Source organism: Botryllus schlosseri, chromosome 3 (genome assembly GCF_051294905.1).
Source record: "Botryllus schlosseri isolate E-star chromosome 3, Bs_hap1, whole genome shotgun sequence".
In the NCBI taxonomy this organism is placed as follows: domain Eukaryota; kingdom Metazoa; phylum Chordata; class Ascidiacea; order Stolidobranchia; family Styelidae; genus Botryllus; species Botryllus schlosseri.
In genome coordinates, this window is record NC_137238.1 from 16,206,642 (window position 1) to 16,230,778 (window position 24,137).

The 24,137-nt window shown below is 40.4% G+C and overlaps 2 protein-coding genes and 1 long non-coding RNA gene across 3 annotated transcripts in view; all 3 read right to left on the minus strand.

The window, feature by feature from the left end:
• The window catches only part of LOC145434950 (uncharacterized), a 236,662-nt gene that overhangs the window by 142,511 nt on the left and 70,014 nt on the right, over nucleotides 1-24,137 (minus strand). The gene's annotated exons all lie outside the window — the stretch shown is intronic.
• On the minus strand, nucleotides 694-16,214 carry LOC145434946 (cyclin-dependent kinase 2-like). Its single transcript, XM_080312173.1, has 4 exons — nucleotides 15,991-16,214; nucleotides 13,305-13,352; nucleotides 2,007-2,849; nucleotides 694-1,017 (listed from the first exon to the last, which is right to left on the minus strand). Exons 1-4 carry the CDS (start codon nucleotides 16,100-16,102, stop codon nucleotides 968-970), a joined length of 1,053 nt encoding a protein of 350 aa, XP_080168299.1. The 5' UTR covers nucleotides 16,103-16,214; the 3' UTR covers nucleotides 694-967.
• LOC145434962 (uncharacterized) lies at nucleotides 21,006-23,205 on the minus strand. Its single transcript, XR_013913645.1, has 3 exons — nucleotides 22,115-23,205; nucleotides 21,938-22,058; nucleotides 21,006-21,866 (listed from the first exon to the last, which is right to left on the minus strand). It is a non-coding gene; the product is annotated as an uncharacterized LOC145434962 (long non-coding RNA).

Here is a 24,137-nt window from a genome sequence, read left to right on the forward strand (position 1 = left end):
TGTCAAATATTTATAATTTTTCAGCCCATGTGATCAGATTCACCGGTAGAGGTCATGGAGGGAGTGCTTTCGAAAATTCAGGGCAGTTTATAAATGATAATGCATCTTCGGGTGGGCCAATTGTTATAAGTCATGCACTTCCGTCGCATGCTGTTATTTCTTGACCCCCGATCAGGATTGTCGATTGTATCGGTAGTGGAAATATATTGAAATCGCCCAAATGTACCATAAAAAATTATTTCGTGAGGAGCACACAATTCCGATTCCTGCTCAGATTTAGAAGGACGCTACTATATTTTAATCGAAAAATCAAGTTATGTTGAATTGCGTGGAGTGCAAAGAAAATTTCAAGAAAATTAAAATCTCTCAAACATCTTGGAGTGAATTACTAACTTAAATTTGCATGTCGACGGCTGCCAACACATATTAATTCCCTTCTACTGCCGTAGGTTGCCCACCCCTTATCTAATAATATGCATATCGGACAACTTACGTCAAGTTTTAATCCGCATTTCAGTGAGGCGGTAAGAAATTCGAAAATAAAAAATTGCGGTAAATTCGAAAATTAGCGGGTAAACTCAAATTAGAATGCAGGGCGTGGCTGGACACATTGGCTGTCTATAACTACTGACGCAATCTACAAATTTGACTCAATTTCAACCGATAGAAGCGAACGTTGTTGAGATTGTTATTGATAATTCTGCGATCACCTACCGTCAGTGATACTTTCTCAAATCTAGGATTTCCAACTCGTGTCCTGTCTTTTGGTCTCACGAACTTCAAATATTTTTCGAGTCGTTGCTTTGTGAAGCTTGACTATATAACGAACTTAATATATGAAACGACCAATAATAGCACGGACCCAATTACATTTGTTTATTACTGATTATGGAATTTACACATATCAAAATAATGTTTACACTCTCTCATTGCTCTTCCAAGATTATATTATGAATCCCTCATCCATTCATTGTGGATTTTCTTTTTTCCGTCTGTTGCGTAGGCCTCCAGAGTTATCTAAATGTAAATCCATATATTTAAGTCACCCAAATCCATCATCGATGTCAAAATAGACAATAAAGTGGTGAATCATAAACTGTGCTTTAACATTTTCCAAGATGTTTCGCGAACCATTGTCGTATAGTGGCAAAGTACTGTATTAATAGTTGACATAAGACATGTAGATAAACATTTGCGACTTGAAGGCGCTATGAATACTGAACTAGCTGACTTATGAGGACAATTCAAACAGAACTGTTTGAAGTCTAGTCCCAAGTGGCATCTCTAACTACAGCAACATCAAAACTGTAAAAAATACTTGACGTGAAAATGACGTAGAACGGCCTCCAAGAAAGTCTTGGACTGAATTCCCGCGATTAAACCTACGAGGATAAAATATCCCGCTCATGCGGCTACGCATTAGTGTTCGAATTTTGCTTTACGGTCGCGCTCCAAACCATATTTGTCGTGGGTGGCGGAATAGCGTAGTGGTACAGCCCACAGTTACAACACCAATGGATTGTGGGTTCGAGTCCGACCAAGGTCAACTCCGGAATCCCTACCTAGTAGTAGTAGTAGTAAAGGTAGTGGTAGTGGTAGTGGTAGTGGTAGTGGTAGTGGTAGTGGTAGTGGTAGTGGTAGTGGTGGTGGTGGTGGTGGTGGTGGTGGTGGTGGTGGTGGTGGTAGTAGTAGTAGTAGTAGTAGTAGTAGTAGCAGCAGCAGCAGCAGCAGCAGCAGCAGTAGCAGTAGTAGTAGTAGTGGTAGTAGTAGTAGTAGTAGTAGTAGATCTCTAGGTTCGACTGACGAGCAAATCGGTGACTTGGATGAGGTCAGCAGCTCGCGATTTATCAGCAGACATAGAGGATAAACGTGCTATTCTATAAACACGAACAATTTAAACAAAAAGTGAGGACGTGTCTTACATATCGAATAATTTAAACGCAGTATATTATGACCTCGGAATACTGATAACGGACAACGGACCTATCACGTTTGTTATTACTCACCGCAAATTTCATCCTTGAAGAACTGATCTTCTTCAATACATGAAATAGAAGGGCGATCAATAGGCTTTTTCGATAGCATCCTCGTAAGCAAATTTTTGAGCTGGTCTCTTTTAGGATTTTCAATGCACAAAATCGAAAAATCGGGGTGTTTGTTGCTATTTCTGATGTGATATTGCCAATCCAAATCCTTCGAACCGTAGGGATGTTGGCCTTTGCTGATAAGTTGTGCCAGAACAATGGCAAGAGCAAATATATCTGCCCCTCTTGACAATTCAGCATCCGATTCATACGATTCTGGCGGACGATAACCGTCGGATCCTATGCCCTTTCTAGTCTGAGTAACACGGCCTGTACCAACAGGAATCCTCTTGGATATTCCAAAATCTGAAAATTTGAATGTTTGGTTATTGATAACAAGAATGTTATCAGGTTTAATATCTCTGTGAATGAGCCTTTTTCCGTGTATGAATCCAAGTCCATCGAGTAATTGGCCGGTTATGGATTTGAATGTGTCAACCGTCATGTTTGTTTTTTTACGATCTTCCATGAACACTGTTAGATTACAGTCACACAGCTCCATTATCATATACTGATAAGGTACTAGCTCCTCTTCCCCCGTAACTCCAAAACCGATGACTTTCACGACGTTCTTGTGGTCCAATTCTAATAAAATTGCAAGCTCATCTTCCGTCGACTCGGTTTTCTCGATATGTTTGACCGCAATATCCCGGAATCGTCTCGACGGCAGACATTCAGATCCTCTTTTAACTGTCCACGTCGAATTCAATTTGTCTTTTTCATCTAACGATACCATATATTTGTTCTTTTGTAGCCAGCGAACATCTGAAAATCAGTAATGGTGACTGCTTATTTGCTGTTAGAGGAAACTGAACTATATGTTATGGACGAGTAATTCTCAACCCTTTTCGACTCATAGCCCCCTTATCAAGCTCGACATCGATTTATAGCCCGCTATATTTACGTATCCGAAAAAGAGGACAAACAAACGGGAAATTATTACAGACAGCCTGCAAGATATAGCGTAACGGTGGACCGTCCGGCTTCTTGATCGGTAGGTCGTTAGTTCAATCTATGGCCGGGCCAGATCAACGACCTGATTACTAAAAGTGGTATCCATGACTGTCCCGCTTGGTGCTTGGCAATGCCGAAATAGCATGGAGGGGTGGTGCAAGACTGGAAAAATCTTGCAAGGCTATATCTGCACATTCCTTGTCGAGCGGCATCTGCGTGTCATGCACTGAAGGAATGCATATGTACAGATCATGTGTTTGTACATCATGTGTCGGTGTATAATACAACAACACAACAAAAACATCAAGGAGATCAGATATGTTAGATTTCCTACTCCAGGTAACTCTTATCGCTGGTGAAGTGGCGAAAAAAAGTCCACCTTTCGCGGCGATTCCGGTATCGGAGGATAGTTTGTGCCGAGTTGACCTATTTATATTTTGGTGAATTTTTGTGACAGTTCATTGCTGGCTAATTGAATGCTGAAACACAACGTTTTAACATGTTAGCCCCCAATCGTCTACTTCGTACGATCTCGCCCTCAAAATCACCCGCCCCTTTCTTAATTTCTTTTTTCTCTCAAAATCGATCACTCAAGGGCTATATCACTCACGTTGGGAACCACTAGACCAGTGGTTCCCAACCTTTTTCGACTCATCGCCCCCTTTTCAAACTCCACACCGATCATCGCCCCCCCCCTCCTCCCCCAAATATTGGGAACCGAAAAATGGGCATACAGACTGAAATCACCGGCGAGTTGACCAAGAAAAGGGGTCAAAATTTCGGCTCGGCCTCGAAATATCAGTTCACCAGCTAAATTTTGGTGAGTTGACTAACAAAAAGCTGATTTCTCAGACTTGATTCCAAAAGAACCGTAACAGCACTTCGTCAGCCCCCTCCCCAATAAGTTGGTCTTGACCCCTCTCCATATGGCGATGAAGCAAACTTCTGCCCCCCTCAGTTCATACTCCCCCGATACCTCTTTGCCGTTACTTTTCAGCACAAATTGTTGGACTATTCGATTAGTGGGCTTAATTCGCGCGAAGCGCGAAAAAATTATGTCATTCATGGTTAAATCGGTCAATATGATCGTGAATTGGATATATATTGCTGTCAATTTTTTATGCTCTCTCTGCTCATGTATTCAGATTTACCGGTAAAGCTGAGTGAGGTGTCTTAGAAATTGTAGGGCCCGTAAATAATAATTGAACATATTCGGGCGGACCCGTGGGTATGATGACTCCGTTACGTAATGACATTTCGTGGCCTGTCTGCTATGTCAAAAGACATTCAAATCGCCCATACGTACTAAACAGACGCACACGATTTCAAATTGGTATTTCTGCACTGGAAATTAATTTTTCTCTGCGAGATGGCATTTTTCTGGGGTTCTGATTGCCAGGACAGGGAGATTTGGCGCCAGCCATTTAGGCGCCTATGGACCATTAAACATATATGTTTATCGTATATATATCGAAGTCGATCATCATAAAGGCAGGCCTTTTCCGCAAAGGTTTTCTCGTTCTGGCATTCTTCTCGCATGTTACATGGTCTGAAACTTCATAAGTCTTGGTGCGTCAGGGTGTGATAACAGCTGACGCCGAGATGCCTATTTCTATACCTCGTGCGTATTATTTCTTGGAGGAAGGGTATCCAATGAGTAACAAATAAGTGACCACGAAATGGCGCGCAGCGCGAATTTTTTTTTGAAAAAGTTGTTTATATTTCCAAAATAATACTCTTTTAATGTAAATTCGCGAAAAAATTGTAGGCCCCCTTCGAGCTCGGGTCCCCCATCCCAATCGGGGGTTTATGTGTGGCAGTCAGGGTCATGAACGCCAATATAGCCATTTCAACGCGCATCGCCCCCTATCGCCCGCTTCGTCCGTTTTCGCCCCTCTATCGCCGCCTTGGCTATTTTTGCATCCCTGGACCGACAAATCGCCCCCTGGGGGGGGGGGGCGATATCGCCCACGTTGGGAACCACTGCACTAGACTATTTATGGACCCGAAACGACGATAACACACTGGTTCTGAAACTGGGGGCGCGTCGCCCTTTGGGGCATGAAAGCATCTGAAGGGGGCGCGAAGCCACAGTCAACTGGAAAAATTCTGGCGCACGACGCGATTTACCTCCACCTGATCTTTATTGCTCTGTCCTCTGTATATTGTCCGAACTTCATATTAGAGTATTCTCTCATCCACAGCCATATCCTCTCATGCCATCGCAGTGTTGGGATGACTCGAGAAAACTTTTTCGTATGACTTGACTTGACTTGACTCGAGTCACTTAGCTAAAATAACTTGACTTGACTTGACTCGACGTATCAGAAATGTGGATTGACTCATGACTCATAGCAAAATTCCCGAGTTAATTTCAAGTCATCAAGTAATCGGTGTCGATAAAAATCACTGTATCTTGCATATGGTCGAATTGTTCGCGAAACGCTGGCGTAACCCGTGAGAGTGAGCAATCTTTCAATAATTCAAGGATTTAATGAGCCACCATCGTTCTCTCACAAATAAATTGACCGCAAACGAAGTGATCGAATTTACAGCGGACGTTGTTGTAAACTAAGTATGATAAAAATAATTAGCCTATATTCATGTATCAGTGCAGCAAGGTGGATAAATTTTAACCGCGTAGAAACGAGAAAATAATCCAGAACAGATAACGTGTGGATTCACCGCAATTGATTACAGAGAATGTTTTTCATACTGTGCCGGGATTGTATGAAAACCATTTTTAACGCGACCACCGAGCCCGGTCTGTTAAAAAGGCACCTTGGTTCAAAAATGAAGATAGGAAGAATTTATAACCCTTGCCTCATCGTGATAGTGTGAGGACGGGATTTTGGCCATTAAATTGCCCAGATCGTCCAATTGAGCATGCGCAATGGACAATGGACATATTATCCAATGTCCTATGGATACGGTTGTGTTTGAAACAAATCAATTTGAAACAAACATCTTCAAAACAAGGCTATTGTTTGAATCATGTTTTAATGTCTTTGTGTAAAACGTGACGCCACGAATACATGCAATTTTGACGTCAAGATTGATAGTCACATTTGGAGATATCGAGTAAATACAGCTCCATTGATGAAATAGCCTTTCCACACCTGTCATACGCACCAAAATATCATTAGCACTACTACTTCGTCTTGCAGCATATTTGCGGTCGCCGATCATCGTCATAGGAACATTCATTCCGTACCAATTCCGTACCATAGCTGATGAACCAACTATTTCGAGGGTTACAACCATGCCATATCGTATAACCTACGTCGGCTATGTCGTTTTTTGTGGTATTCGTGGTGTTTGTCGACTATGGTCCTTTACATCAGGCCGATATTCTTCATTTTTCCGTAACTGCCGACCTATAGCACGGTCCACTACAAGACATTTTGTAACACACCGCTTCCGCGGATTGGGTGGTGAGGAGGAGCCTAGATAAGCCTCCAAACCTTAGGTATCGGTATTCTGAAGTCGACCTTGGATTATACAACTGCGCTGTCTCGCCACTAGGCTATATCGGGGTGTAATCGTCGTCAGTAGGCTCATACAACATGTTTTTGGGAAGTAGGCCTATTTACACAATCATGGCCTACTTATACAACTAAAAAAAGGTTGTTTTTCCAAAAATGGCCTCTGTTTAAAACATTGTTTGAAAGAGGGGTCGCCAACTCAAAACTGGTCGCGGGCCACTCTTGAAATTTCGTCGAGGCCGCGGGCCGCAACAATTCAATATCGATGTAATATGGCCATGCAGTTTACCAACCCCAGTTATGGAACCTTACGTCAGTACATCGTTCTGCTCTTCAACGTGGACGACAGGCATAGTTACCACAAAAATAAAGTATTTTGTTATAGAATTACAAATACAACAAAAAATATCATGATTGTCACTTTCATTCCATTTTGAGCTATGGGCTGCGTACGATACAACACTTTTCAGCGACTAAAGAATCGCTGTTGAGGTTGGCTGGTATTTGCAGGATATCTATCTCCTCGCAAGGCTTGATCATGTGGTAAAGCCCAAAGTCTTTTTTATGAGTATCTCGGTCTAGCTAGGTCAGTGGTTTTCAGTCGCTTTGTCTATGCGGACCCCCTTTTGACAGTCATGGACCCCCGCGGACTTCCTCCCCAAGTTTTAGTTCAAATCCATCTCTATTATCGCGCAGTCGTCGCCTGTCTTGCGAAAATATTTACTGTAGCCTAATGATAAACAGCAACAAAATGACCTTTCTCTAAACAGCAATATATTTGTACCAGTAGGCAAATAAAATGAGTTTGCACAATGCGATATTTCATCTCAGACGGCAATTCTATTTTTTTTTTAGTTCTGAAGTTTTAGGAGTTACGAAGTGAAACGGCTTCATGATTTCCATAATTATAAAAAATATTTAGGTTTTATTATCAACCATTTTGGAGTTTCGTGGATCCCTGAAAATGCTGCTCGGACCTCGGGGTCGGGGGCCGTGAAGCATTTTCAGGAGGATTGCGAAGCCTCAAAATAGTTGATAACCGAATTTGCATTCTTGAAATTCGGAAAGTCAAGAGGCAGTTTCGCTTCATACCTAGTAAAACTCCAGAGCTCACATCGACAAAATGCCCAACTGAGATAAAATGTCCTACTGTGCAGCAGAGTTGGATCAATTGTAATTTGTAATTGTAATTGAATGTAATTAATTACATTTTTTAATGTAATTGTAATGTAATTGTAATTTAAGCATTTTTATTTTGTGTAATTGTAATTGTAATTGTAATTGTAATTTGACAAAAATATTGCTCAATTACAATTTCAATTACATTAAATTGCTATTGAGACCTGACAAGCACAACATAAAATAATTGACTTATAATGCATACTCTTTAAATGTCGACAAGGAATTTGGTGGATCCATTCGCGGAAGCCCTGAACTGAGGCCTTGCGGGCGAAGTTTTTTTTTATTTTTACCGCTATGCTGGCCTCGGCTGCCATTGTATACAATTTTTAGATTACTAACCAACGGATGGATTCGCAACACGTGACTCATGATTGAATACGCCGAGAAGCGAACTGCTGAGCCGGCTAAAAGCAGCAGAATTGATAGTCCCATAGCTGGCGATCCAAGCGTCGAAATTTGATATGTATGGTCCTAATCGAAAGCTAGTGTCGCACTGATTCCGCAATAAAAGTATATTTCCAGGCAATGGTACCATCCCAAAATAGTCGTGAAAGTCTGGGAATCGGCATTGTTCTGAACAATCGCTGGGCGTATTTGGATGTGGTCATGCTGCTGCAGCGCTCTCACTTTTCAGAACAGTCGGCCTTAAACGGCTAATTTGGAGCAGTTACATTGCCCTGACGAGATTTTATTTTGTATTTTCGGAATTAGTACATCAATAGCTTACGACAAAGACCAGATGCATCAAATTTGGACGCATGGATCGCCAGCTCTAGGACTACAAAGTTTGCTGCTTTTAGCCGGCTCTGCAGTACGTTTGTCGGTGCATTCATCCGTGACTCACATCTTGCGCATCTATCCGTGGGTTGGCAATCTCTAATACGATTTCAGATCACGATGATGCATCGTTACTTCGTCTATGGCTAACTAACCAGACCACTGGATATTATATAACGTCTTATCTGACAAAGCACGGTTTTGTTTTTACTCCTCATCCTAATTCCTACGTCCCTCGATAAAAATAATAATATTTCTTTAATTATATACTATATACGCAAATCCAACACGTGCATATATTATAATACTTTTTCAACAACATACTGCACCCTATCCTTAATCCTATCCCGTAAGATATTAGGTAAATAACATTTTACATTTCCAATTACGTGAGCCATAATTACCGAGCATACAAAACACGCTTATATTACGTCACACTGACATCTTACATAGCATACTATGTACGCACATAAACGCATTTATTACCACACAATATGAACTAGGCTTGAATTGTTGTTAAATACGACGCTACGGTTGTCAAGGAGCACGGTTGAATTTATGATACATTTATGATCAGACATGGGGTGATTACTTCATGATTGTAATCGATTGCGATTACGATTACTTCTAAATGACGCGATTACGATTACGATTACGATTACAGCAAAATCAGGAAGTAGTCGATTACGATTACGATTACATTGGAAAAGTAATCACGATTACTCACGATTACATTTATTTTGCATCTTAGAAGCTATGTTGGAAGACAATATATGGATTGCGCTGAAGAGGCCTAATCAGATAACAAACTCCCTTTAAAAGAGATGCGTCATTTGCTTGTTACGTCATAATGTACCCATTGCACATTTTTGTAGACGTCAATTTGTCGCGCCCAATGATTTGCATTCTTGCCAGGGCCATAATTGCCGCACCCTGAATTTCCCAATAGGGTGGGGAGCGAGCTCGAAGGGGACTCAAAAAGTATTTCGTAAACCAACAAAATTACAGAGATTTTCGAGAGATCTAATTAACTTGAAAATCCTCTCTAGATCAGTGATTCCCAACCGCGACTCCGAGCTAGCCCACTTGTGGCTCCCATTGACGTCGGAAAATCCAAAAAAAGATTATAAAATCAATTTAAAACAAACAAACAAATTGATATTCAAAAATTACACGTCCTTGGCTTGGAATCCGGAGTTTATAATTAAGGGTGGAGACCAATTCCTTTGCTGTCGAGTAGCGATTCTCTACTCACCAACGATTTCGTTACTCAACTGACGTCAAAAAGTATGCTCACACTCAAATGCGTTTGGATTGTCACTCAAATTTAAGTCTGTTCATCATCAGACTTAATTAAGTGCAGGTGATGTTGCAACACGTTTTACAACCCTATCTGACCATCAAACCAATGGATCGTTTGACTTGATTGTTAAGTTCAACGGCCGCAGTGACGGAATGAATGCTTTTTTCCCCATGATGAAAATTTTTTCAAGTCCTGTTGTAGTTAATGTGGCCACTGACCCTGGTAATTTACAACTTGAGTTGCTAGACATGCAGTCAGATATAAAGACATGACAATTTGTTTGTGCGTCTCACGAAAGTTTTTCTTCTAGTCTGCTACGCTTGAGCCCCTGCAATATCGTTTGATTATATAACAACAGAGGTCACGAATTCACAACATACACTAAAGTAATTATAACAAGATACCAGAGGTCATAATTATGAATTACGTTCCCCCAGCTCTACGTGTAGCTGATGAGCGCAGTGGTATAATCCACGGCAGCATCGCCATTGGGTTGCGGGTTCGAGTCCGACCGAGGTCGACTTCAGAATTCCTTTCTAATTGTTGGAGGTTTGTCTAGGCTCCCCCTCGCCGCCTCATCCGCGTAAGCGGTGTCTTACAATAAGCCTAGAAGTGGGCCGTGCTACAAGTCGGCAGATACAGAATGAAAAATGCATGAAATCGGCTTTGTGTAACTGACCGTTGTAGTCGACAAACACTAAGATTACCTCAAACAAACAAACTTTACAGGTAAATCTGACCATCGGGGGTTGAGAGAGGATTAAAAATCAATAGTAATATAATGCAATTATTGACGAAATTCACTCTTCAACTTGCGATTACCACCCTATGGGGGGCGAATTGCTGTTTTGGTTCTGATTCCAGCTACAACCCATGCTAACATGATATATAAGCCCATGGCCATGGCGGCAGGTCCGAATGTTGAGTAAAGAATTGCGAAATCACGATTGGCGCCCGTTCCCAGTAGAGTCATATGAGAATAAGACGAAGCGAACCTAAAATTCTGCCTTCAACTAAATACAGATATTGTACTACAAGCTGGCGTTACGAGAAACGGCAAAAACGGCTCGGTTTTGATAGATAGATATATATATCACCAGGTGTTGATGTTTACTGCTTCGTTGGGGGAAATCGCAATGTTTTATTTGGCGAGTACAAAATTTCAAATGTTTGTACGGTGTACGTACGCACTAGATAGGCCTTCTGCTCGCCAAGCAGCTACGGTCAAATTGCGTTTAAGTAAGCACAAGCATAACCGAGCATCAACCATAAGTTACTATTTCAAACTAGGCAGAGCGGAGATAAATTATACTGCTGCGAGGTAGTGGCGTGTGGAACGTGTTGATAACCTGATATACAGCACGGCGGGTGTTCTTACAATGACACTTATGTTCGACGAACGTACATCGAATATCTATTTAGTGTGCGGATACTTCTTACGCAATGACGCGCAAAGCCTATTAGGCTGCTTCTGACGTAATAATGAGCTGTGACGTTTGAAAATCAGACGTTCGTGCTGTCACGAGCCTGGTATAATATCTCATCCTTGTTCACGAATGTTCACTGTTCAGTTTATGTCATAGTTCTTGCAGAAATAAAAAGTAATCGTTCTTTCACAGAGAAATCGATTAGATATGGGAAGTAGTCGATTACGATTACGATTACTTCGGAATTTTTTCGAATGTAATCGATTGCGATTACGATTACTTGAAAATGCTGTAATCGTCGTAATCGATTACGATTACTAATCGTGATTACCCCATGTCTGTTTATGATACATGTTCAGCAGCAATAATTGTAATTGTAATTGTAATGTAATTGAAGCATGCAAGGAGTAATTGTAATTGTAATTGTAATTTGATATTTTTAGCATGGAGTAATTGCAATTGTAATGTAATTGAACTGAAATGATGTAATTGATCCAACTCTGCCGTGCAGACTCATTTCAATTGCCACATTGCCACTAGCTTATACCGATACATACATATAGGGATGTTTTGTTGGGGATTGGGGAAAAATCTTGTATGAGTATAAGGTCAATAACCGTGACTTCGAAATATTTACAAAAATCTATTTTCTCCTGTGATATACACAACCACTATTTCCTTAGGCTCCCCCTCTCCACCTCATCCGCGTAAGCGGTGACTTACAAAAGGCACAGAAGTGGGCCGCGCTATAAGGCGGCAGTTACGGAATGGATATGAGGAATATCGGCCTGGTGTAAATGACCATAGTAGTCGACAAACAACATGAATACCTCAAAACAAACAAACAAAACCACTTTTTCCATAATAACTTCAAAATAAGCTGCTAGATAGAAATGGCTATCAGGCTTGACATTATATGTTCATTACAGAAAATTGTTCGTCAAGTTTGGAGCCATATTTGTTGCGATCATACCCAAATGTGTCTTCGGAAGCGTTACGCGTTAATATTACATTCGCTACCACCTATATTCGTGGAAATTTATTTTTGGCTGTCGTCCATATCAAATCGTAGTGGAAGACTTTCAAAACACGACCACGTATTTCAGGAAATTAGGTTGCAGAATTCACTTCAAAATAATAGTCAACCCAATTTTTACATGAATAGTAGAGAATAATATTTTCAGGAAAATTAATTTTGTTGCTGTTTATCACCAAGCCTACAGTTATCATTTACACATGACAAATAACAATTGCATGATGATTAAGCTAAATATGTCTAAAACGTCGTGGGGGTCCGCGGGGGTACGTGACGGTCCGAAAGGGGTCCGCGAAGACAAACAGGTTGAGAACAGCTGTTATACAGGATGTAGTCTTACAGTCTCTAAAAAATTATATGTTCCATAAAATATCTGTGTCTCAATTTTGGCGGCATATATTTTGTGATCATACCCAAAGGGGTCGTTGGAAGCGTTGCCTGTTATTATACCATTTACCAACAGCTATATTTAAGGAAATAAATTTTCGGCACTCGTCCATATGAAATCGAAGGCGCGAATTTTCAAAACATGACAACATATTTCAAGAGATGTAGCTGCAGAATTCGCTACCGGTCTACCGAATTTCCACATTTTACCCCTCATAGACAATTTGTCTACAGAAGTATGTAACAAATTATATCGACTTTTCCTACTATTCATTGGTGTTATGCTGTATTAACAACTCCAATTACCAACAGTACTGGTCTATTTAGCTTAAATAAGTCATTTGAGATCTAGTTGGTACGCGGTATAGTCAAAAGAAACAATTAGTGGTATGCGACCGGAAAAAGTTTGAAAAACACTGCTCTAACATAAAAATAATATGTCCCTCAAACGATGATTGCACGAAAAACACACAATAGCATCCTTGTAAACGTACAAATTGCTACGTGCTCCAAGCTACAAGCTTAAATTTCATCAAATTAAAGAATAGCGGTGGATTGTCGCTCATAACAATTACAGATTTACTGATATTTAATTGTGAGGTTTATAATAGTATTGGCTCTAGCTAAATATTAGTGACAGAAATAGGAAAACATTCAAGAGTTTCCAACCTCTCCCTGAGAATCCAGCTCTTTCCGCCGTTCGTGAATTGACCTTCGCTGAAAAAAACAACAACAAAGACTTGAAACTTACATTGATTGAAATAAAATTAGTGTTCTAATGCATCACATTTAACATAGCTGTTCGTCAAAAGACTCTTCGCTTTTACAGTGTGTTCATAATGTTCTTGCCTAATCAATAAAGTTTGGTTCTTCTGATTCATCGATTCAACCATGTTTACCAGAATATAATCGTCATCTTTTCGGCCAGCGATGTGATAGGCCTACTCACTTTGGGTCGTGGACATGATTCGAAACCATTAGTCGTTTGTTGGCCGGACGTATCGAATCATGCCAAAATATGACGTGAAAATTGCTATGCTACTTCAGTTTTTCAGTGGGATACGTCATTTCAAGCCTATGCATAACATATATTCTTAAGGATCATGGGGCTCTAAGCGAGCAATACTTTTGTTCCTCTACAACGGTAGTAGCACAAATATACTGAATTCAGTCGTTAATCACGGAAAATGTAGCTATATCCTGCGGTTGAAGATTATATTAGTTTGCTTGTATCTATGATACCTCTGTTTTAGTCGGAACGTGACGTTATGAGGATTAAAAGAGATTTCATAGTGAACGCAACCTATTAAAATTTACTGTAGATAAAATATCAACCGCCTCAATGAACTAACTCACCAGATTAACGGAAGTGATAGATGAGGAATCTTGTGTTACCGCAACTCAGTGCTTTTCAACCTGTGTGGCAATTTGCACTGGTGCGAATGAAAAAAATTACCTGGCGAAGGACTACGGTCGTGCGATTGGTGCGAATGAAAATCATGAATAATTGAATAATCGTAATAGAAGAGTCAAGGGCAGTGTAACTGTTGTAGTTGAGACTCAATAACGACGCATCACTAATCGTACCTCTCACAAGCCGCAGTGAATTATTATTTTTGCACTATAATTATTAGACAAACAGACGCCTGGTTTGGAAGCTGGTGTAGTGGAATATATTAGGTATATAAGCCCGCCTGAGCCTGCGACAGGCTGGAAAAATGACGTTAAATTGACTTTCTGCTTTCTTTCGCTAAACAATCATCATATTTTCGTAACAACTGTTCGACTAGCGCGAGGCACGAGGATAGTAGTAAATACCATGACTACAGACTCATATTTGCAAGTTTCTGTAACCCCTTCAAGGTTTATTAAAGTATCGACCGCAAAATGTATAATTTTGGGTAGACACGGTGCCAGACCTATATGTTAATATTTATGTGATACTTGTTGAATTTAGTGCAAGAAGTCTTGCGAGAGTTTTTACGTATCCAAGATCATCATGCTGAGTACTGTAGCCAACATGCGAGACTCGCAGAAAATATGGCTTTATCATGAGAATTCATGCTAAGATTTGTCCGACTGGTTTTCCTGGAAAACATGGTCGAAGACCGCCGGGATTAACTAGTGTAGGGGTGAGCAACGAGCAAGTTCAGGCCTATAAGAGTCATTAATTTCGAGGTCAATCGCTTCTGCGTCGGGGCATATGAAGACGTGAAGTTTTGGCCAATAAACCGGTACTAAAATGCGGTCTCAAAAACATGATAGGCGACAAAACCTGGGCCCGAAATGACCGATGCTGGATGGCAAAACCTTTCGATATATTTATTTGCTCCGTTGTAGGCACGGAGTAGTTCCGTTCTTGCAATCATGGTAGATAAACAGTAGTACAACTGCGACATGCATATGAATTCAATTCACCATAATTTGAAATCGGGGTAGAATTGTGGTGTGCGCGTTCTATATATCATACATGTCCGTAAAATTGAAGCATACTATTGCATTATTATCAAAATGAATTCCTTTTCATGGGCGAGGCTTGGGTCGCGAGATGCCATAAAACTCAGATTTCTGTGGTAGTCTAAAATGCTACTTTACTGTTATTAAACTGTTAGGAATTCCAAGTTAGATTGAGCAGAGTTAAAGATTAAAGAGCAAAACACGCGGTATCGTGAGATTATTTGCTCTACTCATTTACTCGCTAGACAAAAAATGGGAAATCGAAAAAAAGAACACAAGTTGGAGCAACGTATCATAAGGTAGCGAGCTCTAATGTATGCCTAGTCTTCTTGATCGTTTGGACCTTACTCTCCAAGACATGATGCAAAAGCCTCAACACAAACATGTAAGTTTTTCACCCTTTCGACAAACTGGAGCCTGTTGGACCTTTGTGTCAGCTCTCAAAAATGATTTCTGCCAGCAAGCATTATTCACTCGCGAAAAATACGCGGTAATTTGGATATGCGAGCAGAAGATATTTTAGGACTTGGCCATCCAAGCACTAGTTGACGTTCTTGTGCAAAACCCCACAACTTGTTTAGCCGAGAAATATTCCAAATCAAAACGAACGACAAAAGTTGCCATTTTAATCAGACACATGATGGCTCGAACTCCATAGTAGCCATTTTTTTGCACATTCGAACAAAATGTTGTTTTTCATGCTGTCAGCGGCGAGTGGTTCGAAGTTGAGATGTGAAGAATTGAAACCAAACATGTTTTATTGACGTGAAAAATTCTACCAGATGAAAAAGGTTCACACTGTAGGCCGTATTAAGGCTCGTTCACGAACGCCAACCTTCAAATTTCTCAAGTTCACATGTATGTAATGCAGTTAACGCGAATATTTGGTTCAACTTACGTAATTTCTTGAGGTATGGAATTACTTTAGAAGCCACAAATCCAGCAAAAGCCACAACCGCTGCGGCGGCCCCAGCACTCGCTGCAACTGTCACCGTTGTACCAACAGGCATGCTACTATGAAGCCTATGAAGGTAATTTGAATAGTATACTCAGTCGTAAGTAACATGATCAAACTCAATATATACATCATAACAAAATACCGTATTTATCAAAGAATATCATTTACATCAGAGGTTTCAAACACGCGGCCCGCGGGCCGCATGCGGCTCGCGAGAGCATTTTGTGTGGCCCGCGACGGCATTTGGGAATTTCAAGTAATCGACAATATATTCCAGTGCCACATATCTTTTTTAGATATAGTAACTTGAAGTCCACCCTAAAACTACTATAAAAACACTGGAATCCCAACAAATACATCATCAAACCACTTTTAAAAGCTAGCATGCGGTAGAAGATCAGCTATTACGTTACATTTCTACTTCATGATGATAAAACATGACCCGTTGATGATTCGTGACTGATTTGGTTTTGTGCGATCTTTCGTAAAATGACTCGATTTCGGATTAACTGGGTCATTAAGTAAAAGTGACTCGAGAGTGAGTCGAGTCTTGAAGGACTTGCGACTCGGAACGGTGACTTGGCAATCGTACGGATACATCAATCCATGAAACTGTCAATAGGAATAGTAGTATATCAAAAGGTAGTAGCTTGCGTTGTGTAGGCAGTATGGCAACCATCGGCATTATGTGACCCCCGTAACGTATAGTTGGTTACATGCTGGGTGTTTTCTGTTCTCTGTATCCATGTTATTATCGGTGGCGAGTAAGGTAGTAGTACTATCCACCGCTGTAACACCAATGGATTCATCGGCGATTGGACAGTTCTGTTCAAGAGGTTCTTAATTAGGGTACGTAGACCCCTTCGGGGTACGGAGCACCACATCATGGGATACGAGATGCATTGTGGAATTGGGCCTATATGCTGTGGAATATTTTCTTGACCGATTTATTCAACTGGAAAATAGTCTTCGCGTTATGCGCGATTTTATGTGCATTATGTGATGTTATGTGTATTTTATGTTCCAAAATAATAGAAGGCACACTCTGACGCTGATTTGATACGACTTTGGCAATGGCATAGTGGCTATAGCCTCGTTATCACGACTATATCATCAATCGGATTAAGCTACACCGCTCAAATGCTCTGATATCAGATCAATCTTGGGTAGTTTTAAAATCGTCTACATAAAATTGTGGCACGTCAAAGGTCCACTAGTTACAATATTATAACCCGACAGTTTGATGATGTCATGATGCATCCTCTCGCATGATGTATATAAGTCAGTATTTGAGTAAATATTGCCCGGCATTAAAACAATTTTATTCAAATATTTGAAAATATGATTTTTTTCGTGTCAAGAGTGAATAGTCAATAGTACAACAGTTAAATTACATTTTCCTGGTGTTTGAGAAATGCTTGTCTTCAAGCAACCGTCAAATAAGGCCTACATGAAAATTCTGCGTTGAACATCCCTGTTATTGGCAGTGTTGTGACCAAGTCACTACCTTCGAGTCATTTCGAGTCACTGCACATTTTGACTCGAGTCTAGTCAAGTCAATCGATTTTCGAAGGTGACACGAGTCAAGTCAAGCCCTCGATTTTTGGAAGTGACTCGAGTCAAGTTGAGTCAAGTCACAATTCAATTCAAGTTGCCTTTCGAAATATGAGGCATGATTACGTCATTGCATTTTTATAGCTGTATGAAATATAGATTGAGTGGTCATTGATTCTGAAACGATTAGCGAATAAGGAGTCAAGTATACATGCAAGAAGGCGATGCGTCGCTCACATACACGTAGAACTGTTGAACTACGTGAGTAATTGCATAGCCTCAGTTAATAGTTAGAGAATAGAGAATCGAAACCCTAAGATGCAATGCATTACCCATTTAAATATTGATATGATACAATTCGAGCCTGCGTCAATTGTTGAGGAGTACATAAAATTGTATTCAAATTCAATTTCAATAAAACAAGTGGTTTGGCTAAGGTGAGAACAGAGAACATAAATGGATATCTTGCTATTAAATTACTTTACTACTAGTTAACGACAACGTAAGCTGTAAGCTTTGATCACTGCGTTTGTGGTCAATTTATTTGTGAGAGAGCAATGAAGGCTCAGTAAAACACACGATCATTGAATGATTGGTCGCTCTCACGTGTTACACCAGCGTTTCGCGAACAATCCGAACACATGATAGATACAGGGATTTTTATCCACACAGATTATTCGATGACTTGAAATTGACTCGAATATTTTGCTCCGATTCACGAGTCAATCCACATTTCTGATAAGCCGAGTCAAGTCAAGTCAAGTCAAGTCATTTTAGCAAAGTGACTCGAGTCAAGTCAAGTCATACGAAAAAGGTGACTCGAGTCTGATTGTTGGTGGTGCGGCCCGTGGCGTCATCAAAACTAAGAAATTGACCCGCAAGCACATTTGAGTTTGAGACCTCTGATTTACATGGTATCGCGTACAGCACATGTGGCTGTAGATGCTCCCCTCTTTCTCACCAAAAACCGATGTGATCCGGACGACCATCGCCTCCTACAGCAGTGGTTCTTAGCCATGGGTACGAGTACTCGGGAGGGGTCAGTAACGAAATAATTCTACTTTGTGTAAGTTCTTCAGTAGCCACCTTCTAAAAACCGCACCTAATCAAGCAAATCTAAAACTCCGCTACTTTCATTTGATGATATTTTGAGTGTATACCTAAATAACTTTCGCAATATAAAATTTGTCAGGTATTTCAAGTATTTTTTCCCGCCAGAGAGAGAGAGAGAGAGAGGGAAAGAGAAAGAGATCTGGCTCCCGAATTACCCGTCGGGCTGTTTTTTTTTTCGTTCATCTAGTAACTAATCCTGGCGTTAGGTGCGTCCTAGTCCCATTTTTGCTCTTTAATGTTTAGAGAGGACATATTACGAAAAAGACGACATTCCTGCGTCCTCCAAGGACACTTTCAATTTCTTGAAAAAAGAGGTGAAATCCTCTCAATAATCAATAATGGTATGTAATAAAGTGACCATGGATGTCGAAGATTTTGCAAGATGATGACTTAAAAAAGAAAAAGGTCATCAACCTGCGTCATGTCACTGCTTAGCCCTCATGGCGGCGATTAGAAAAATATCAGCAACCTCGGCCAAACCGCAACCTTTTGTTTAGTTATCAATTTCCAAAATGTTACTTTAACTGAGCGAGATTGCGTACCATCACCATTGACGGTGGAGGTGCTGGTTAGATTTGTGGCAGTAGCAAGTTCTGCAGCGTCGGAGGTTTATCTGAAAATCTCTTCTCCTACGTCGAGGTGCTCACAGCTTCTTTACATTACAAAACCAGAGCAAGAAAATGTGGAGGATCAATTGGGACGTCATAGTGGATTGACATCAGAGTTGGATCAATTGTAATTTGTGATTGTAATTGAATGTAATTAATTACATTTTTAAATGTAATTGTAATGTAATTGCAATTGAAGCATTTTTATTTTGTGTAATTGTAATTGTAATTGTAATTTGATAAAAATTTTGCTCAATTACAATTTCAATTACATTAAAGGGGCACTGCACTCAAAAAATGATGTGGTCTCAAATTCAAGGGAAAAACGTAAAAAAAAAATTTGGTTGCAGCCATTTTCTTCAGAACGCCACCGTAATGGAGCTGCAATTTATTGAAATTTCCACAAACACATCCGGCTGCAGCTGTCGCGGCTCCGGCTCATTGCTTAACTCGTTACATGGCAGGATGAATTCATCGTCGCACTTGCTCGACGCGATTAGGCAGTCACGCAGAGGACGAACTTCATTCAGACAGTTGTCAACCGATATTATGAAGGAATTATGTCTCGCGCCAGGGCGGTATCCTGTTAAGTATAAGCGTACGGTACCGACGCTCAACCAACGTACGATGTTAATTCAGGATTTGTGTCTGAAGCTTCTTATGACTCTATGATATTTGCCAGATGACTGATACTGAGAATTGAGATGCCATTACAGTTATATATTGATGCAAAGCTAGTCATACAGCTGTAATATTGAGCGGTGATTTCACAGCTTATTACTGACTGCACAGTAGTGTTGTTCATATTTGAAAAATTGTTCGCCTAATTTCAAATGATAGTTTAGTGTGTCTTCCTTCCTCTCAAAGGTTCACGGGGCAATTCTCCTTACTACTGGATCTGCAATGTCGACCATGTCACCTGTTCATAGCTTTTGTGGCGTTATCAGTTGAAAACGGCCATGCGGAGATGGGATATTGTAATAAAATAGCTATGTTTACAAAATTGTACTTGAAAGCAGTCCTATAACGGCCATATTCATCTCCATTTTGCTCTGCACAACCTGTCTATCCTGTTCATGGAAAGCATGTATTGGTTGCACGGTTGACATTGATCGTTCATCGAAGAAGCGCCATTAAGTCGAGAACGAATGCAGACAGACTGGTACAAACATTGTTGTGTAATATTTTTATCGTATCATGTTGTTCTCAGTTTCCAAATGATTATCTGTTTTCATCAGTTCATTCACGCAATTCCTTTGACACGTAGATAATATCTAATTTGTTAAAATTATTACTGGTATGGAAGAAGATCTGGTTGATGAATTTACTTCTAAAGAAGATTTTGATGATATCATGATATTTGGTGAGAGTCTGCCGTATCAATTCGAGCCACAATATTAAGAGGAGGAATTCGCCAGTCTCGTTGCAACTCTAGAAGCACAAACTCATGTCTCTGAATCGTCAGAAAACCAGAGTCGAGAATGAGTGTGTTTGCTGCAGGGAGATACAACAAATAATGGAGCTGCTGGGGAATGGAGGGTCGCTTTGCATAACAGAACATGACGATTTTGTCCTACATATACAACCCTCCATTTTTGAAACATTATTCAAAGTGAACAGAAAAAACTGGAATAATAACAATCAACTGCATGGTCCTGGTAGAAAACGACACATACTGGAATGGATTATTGATGGCGATGGTGGACTGTACGTCGGTTTCAAATGGCCGATAGAAAACGAACTGCGATTGAACACACTGCGGCTCTGCTATATAAATCGAAATCAGTTACTGTATGGTGTACAGCGAACTGTTCGCATTCTATATTCCAGCAGTGGCAGCCGTGTTTCACACTTTGCTTACTCAGTGAATTTTTAATAAATACCAGACAATTGGAAAATAGCCGGAGTATTACAAGGGGGCAGTTGTTGTTAGTAACTGGAAGAATTGAATTGAGCTAGTAAGCTGCCTACATAGCACTGCACACGTCATAAAACTTATTGGCAAAGATGTATTATTTCTGTCACGCAGGGATATTTAGAAGTTAGAAGTTCTAGAACGCTGTTTCTGGTGGAATGCCGACGTTGTGATAAACTTCCAATGCTCCTAAAAAAGGAAGATGTGAAATTTACTGATCTGACCACGCTCTGATAACTGGTGTTATCATCATTGGTTCATTAGCAATTTTATCAGTTCAATACACCATAAAAATGCGATACAATGAAAATGAAAGGAAGGTGTCGAAGCGATTTGGAGTAGTCTATGGTATCAGACACCCACCTTGGCCTAAGCGATGTAAAGAGGAGGCATGCAGATGTGATGAGTCATAAAAATTACAAGTATGTTTGAACAGAGTAGTCATCTGCTACGAATCCCGGATCAAAAATTTGTTTTCTATGAAGGATTTTAATGCTTTGAAACTAGGAGATCCGCATTGCAACTATCTAGTTCTTAGGCCTTGGTCTTCAGTCAAAATGCCTCTCCCTCAACTCATGTTCGCCGGTGATGTGATGCAGAAGAGATATCCATCTTCTTTTTAGCACCTGCAATCGCATATCGTTATATAAGAAGTTATTAATATGTGGTGAATGACATAGTAGATATGCAGACTTACACTGCTATCTTGGCCACAATGCTGACAGCACCACCACAAGTGATTAGTGATGCTTCTTGTCCATAGTAGCAAGTCTTCCATACCTTTCTTCTTACCCAGAGACACCAACTTTTTTTCAGTCCTGAGAAACGGTTATCAAGGCAAAGGAAGATTCAAATAATAACAGGATTCAGTTACCTTTGCAGACATGCCATACATCAAACTGGTGATTGATTGATGGATATTTACCATCACCCACCACTGTAATTGGTTTACATTGACTCTTCATCTCCCGTAACACATCATATGTTCCTCATGGTACCTCGCAATAGTTGGCAAAATATATTGCGATTGTATTGCATAAAAATGACGTTCCAAAATGTAGTTAGTGTCCAGTACTTTGAACGGCACATCTTGTCATTGCAACTTGCAATCATGTCAATGTATTTGTATGTATATCCAATATCCTCAATACAAAGTGGAACAAACTTATTATGAAGATTCTGGGTAGAGCAAGACAATACCGTAGACGTTTTTTCAGGTCAAGAGTTATTTATTTTCCACAACACGAACACCACCAATCAGGGTTCCCCATGAACATGACAATACATTAAAAATTAGTTAAGGGTTCGGGACCTGCAGGAAAATTCATCATCTCTAACCGTAATCCAACGTTATATGAACCTATCCTGAACCCAAAACTCCTCAGCCTACCCCAAAAACATATATATATATCGTCATCTTACTAATAACCCAGCCATAATTTTACAATACCCCCATCTTATGATTCTCGAACCCGAATTCAAAACCAATCATGACCGCTATGATCTTTTGAGTGTTCATGGGGCACAGTGATTGGTGATGATCATGTTTTATACATAAGAAAAGGACATGATCTATTTCTGTTCTACAGAAATAGAATACACTAGGCCTGATTTAGAAATAAATCTCCCAACTGAACATCGTCTGTTGAAAGCCGTATCTAGACCGCCTTGGCGTGTAAGACATATTTACTTCATAACATCGGCTGACAACTATCTAAAGTTCGTTCTCTGCGAGACTGCCTAACAATCGCGATCGCGTCAAGTGCGACGATGAAGTCATCGTACCATGTAACGGGTTAAGAAATGACCCGGAGCCGCGACAGCTGCAGCCGGATGTGTTTGTGGAAATTTCAATAAATTGCAGCTCCATTACGGTGGCGTTCTGAAGAAAATGGCTGCGGCCAAAATTTTTCTTACGTTTTACCCTTCAATTTGAGACCACATCATTTTTTGAGTGCAGTGCCCCTTTAAATTGCTATTGAGACCTGACAAGCACAACATAAAACAATTGACTTATAATGCATTCTCTTTAAATGTCGACAAGGAATTTGGTGGATCCATTCGCGGAAGCCCTTGACTGCGCCCTTGTGGGCGAAGTATTTTTTTATTTTTACCGCTATGCTGGCCTCGGCTGCCATTGTATACAATTTTTAGATTACTAACCAACGGATGGATTCGCAACACGTGACTCACGATTCAATACGCCGAGAAGCGAACTGCTGAGCCGGCTTAAAGCAGAAGAATTGATATTCCCATAGCTGGCGATCCAAGCGTCGAAATTTGATATGTATGGTCCTAATGGAAAGCTATAGTGTCGCACTGATTCCGCAATAAAAGTATATTTCCAGGCAATGGTACCATCCCAAAATAGTCGTGAAAGTCTGGGAATCGGCATTGTTCTGAACAATCACTGGGCGTAATTGGTAATTGTTGCGGTCATGCTGCTGCAGCGCTCTCACTTTTCAGAACAGTCGGCCTTAAACGGCTATTTTGGAGCAGTTACATTGCCCTGACGAGATTTTATTTTGTATTTTCGGAATTAGCTTACGATAAAGACCAGATGCCTCAAATTTGGACGCATGGATCGCCAGCTCTAGGACTACAAAGTTTGCTGCTTTTAGCCGGCTCTGCAGTATGTTTGTCGGTGCATTCATCCGTGACTCACATCTTGCGCATCTATCAGTGGGTTGGCAATCTACAATACGATTTCAGATCACGATGCTGCATCGTTATTTCGTCTGGCTAACTAACCAGACCACTGGATATTATATAACGTCTTATCAGACAAAGCACGGTTTTGTTTTCACTCCTCATCCTAATTCCTACATCCCTCAATAAAAATAATATTATATCTTTAATTATATACTATAGACGCAAATCCAACACGTGCATATATT

Coding starts and splice junctions, on each gene's coding strand:
- LOC145434946 (XM_080312173.1), bottom strand. CDS start 16,102: ATGCCTGTTGGTACAACGGTGACAGTTGCAGCGAGTGCTGGGGCCGCC. Junction 13,353..15,990: donor TCCATACCTCAAGAAATTAC/GTAAGTTGAACC, acceptor TGTTTTTTTCAG/CGAAGGTCAATTCACGAACG. Junction 1,018..2,006: donor CTTCAAGGATGAAATTTGCG/GTGAGTAATAAC, acceptor ATTTACATTTAG/ATAACTCTGGAGGCCTACGC.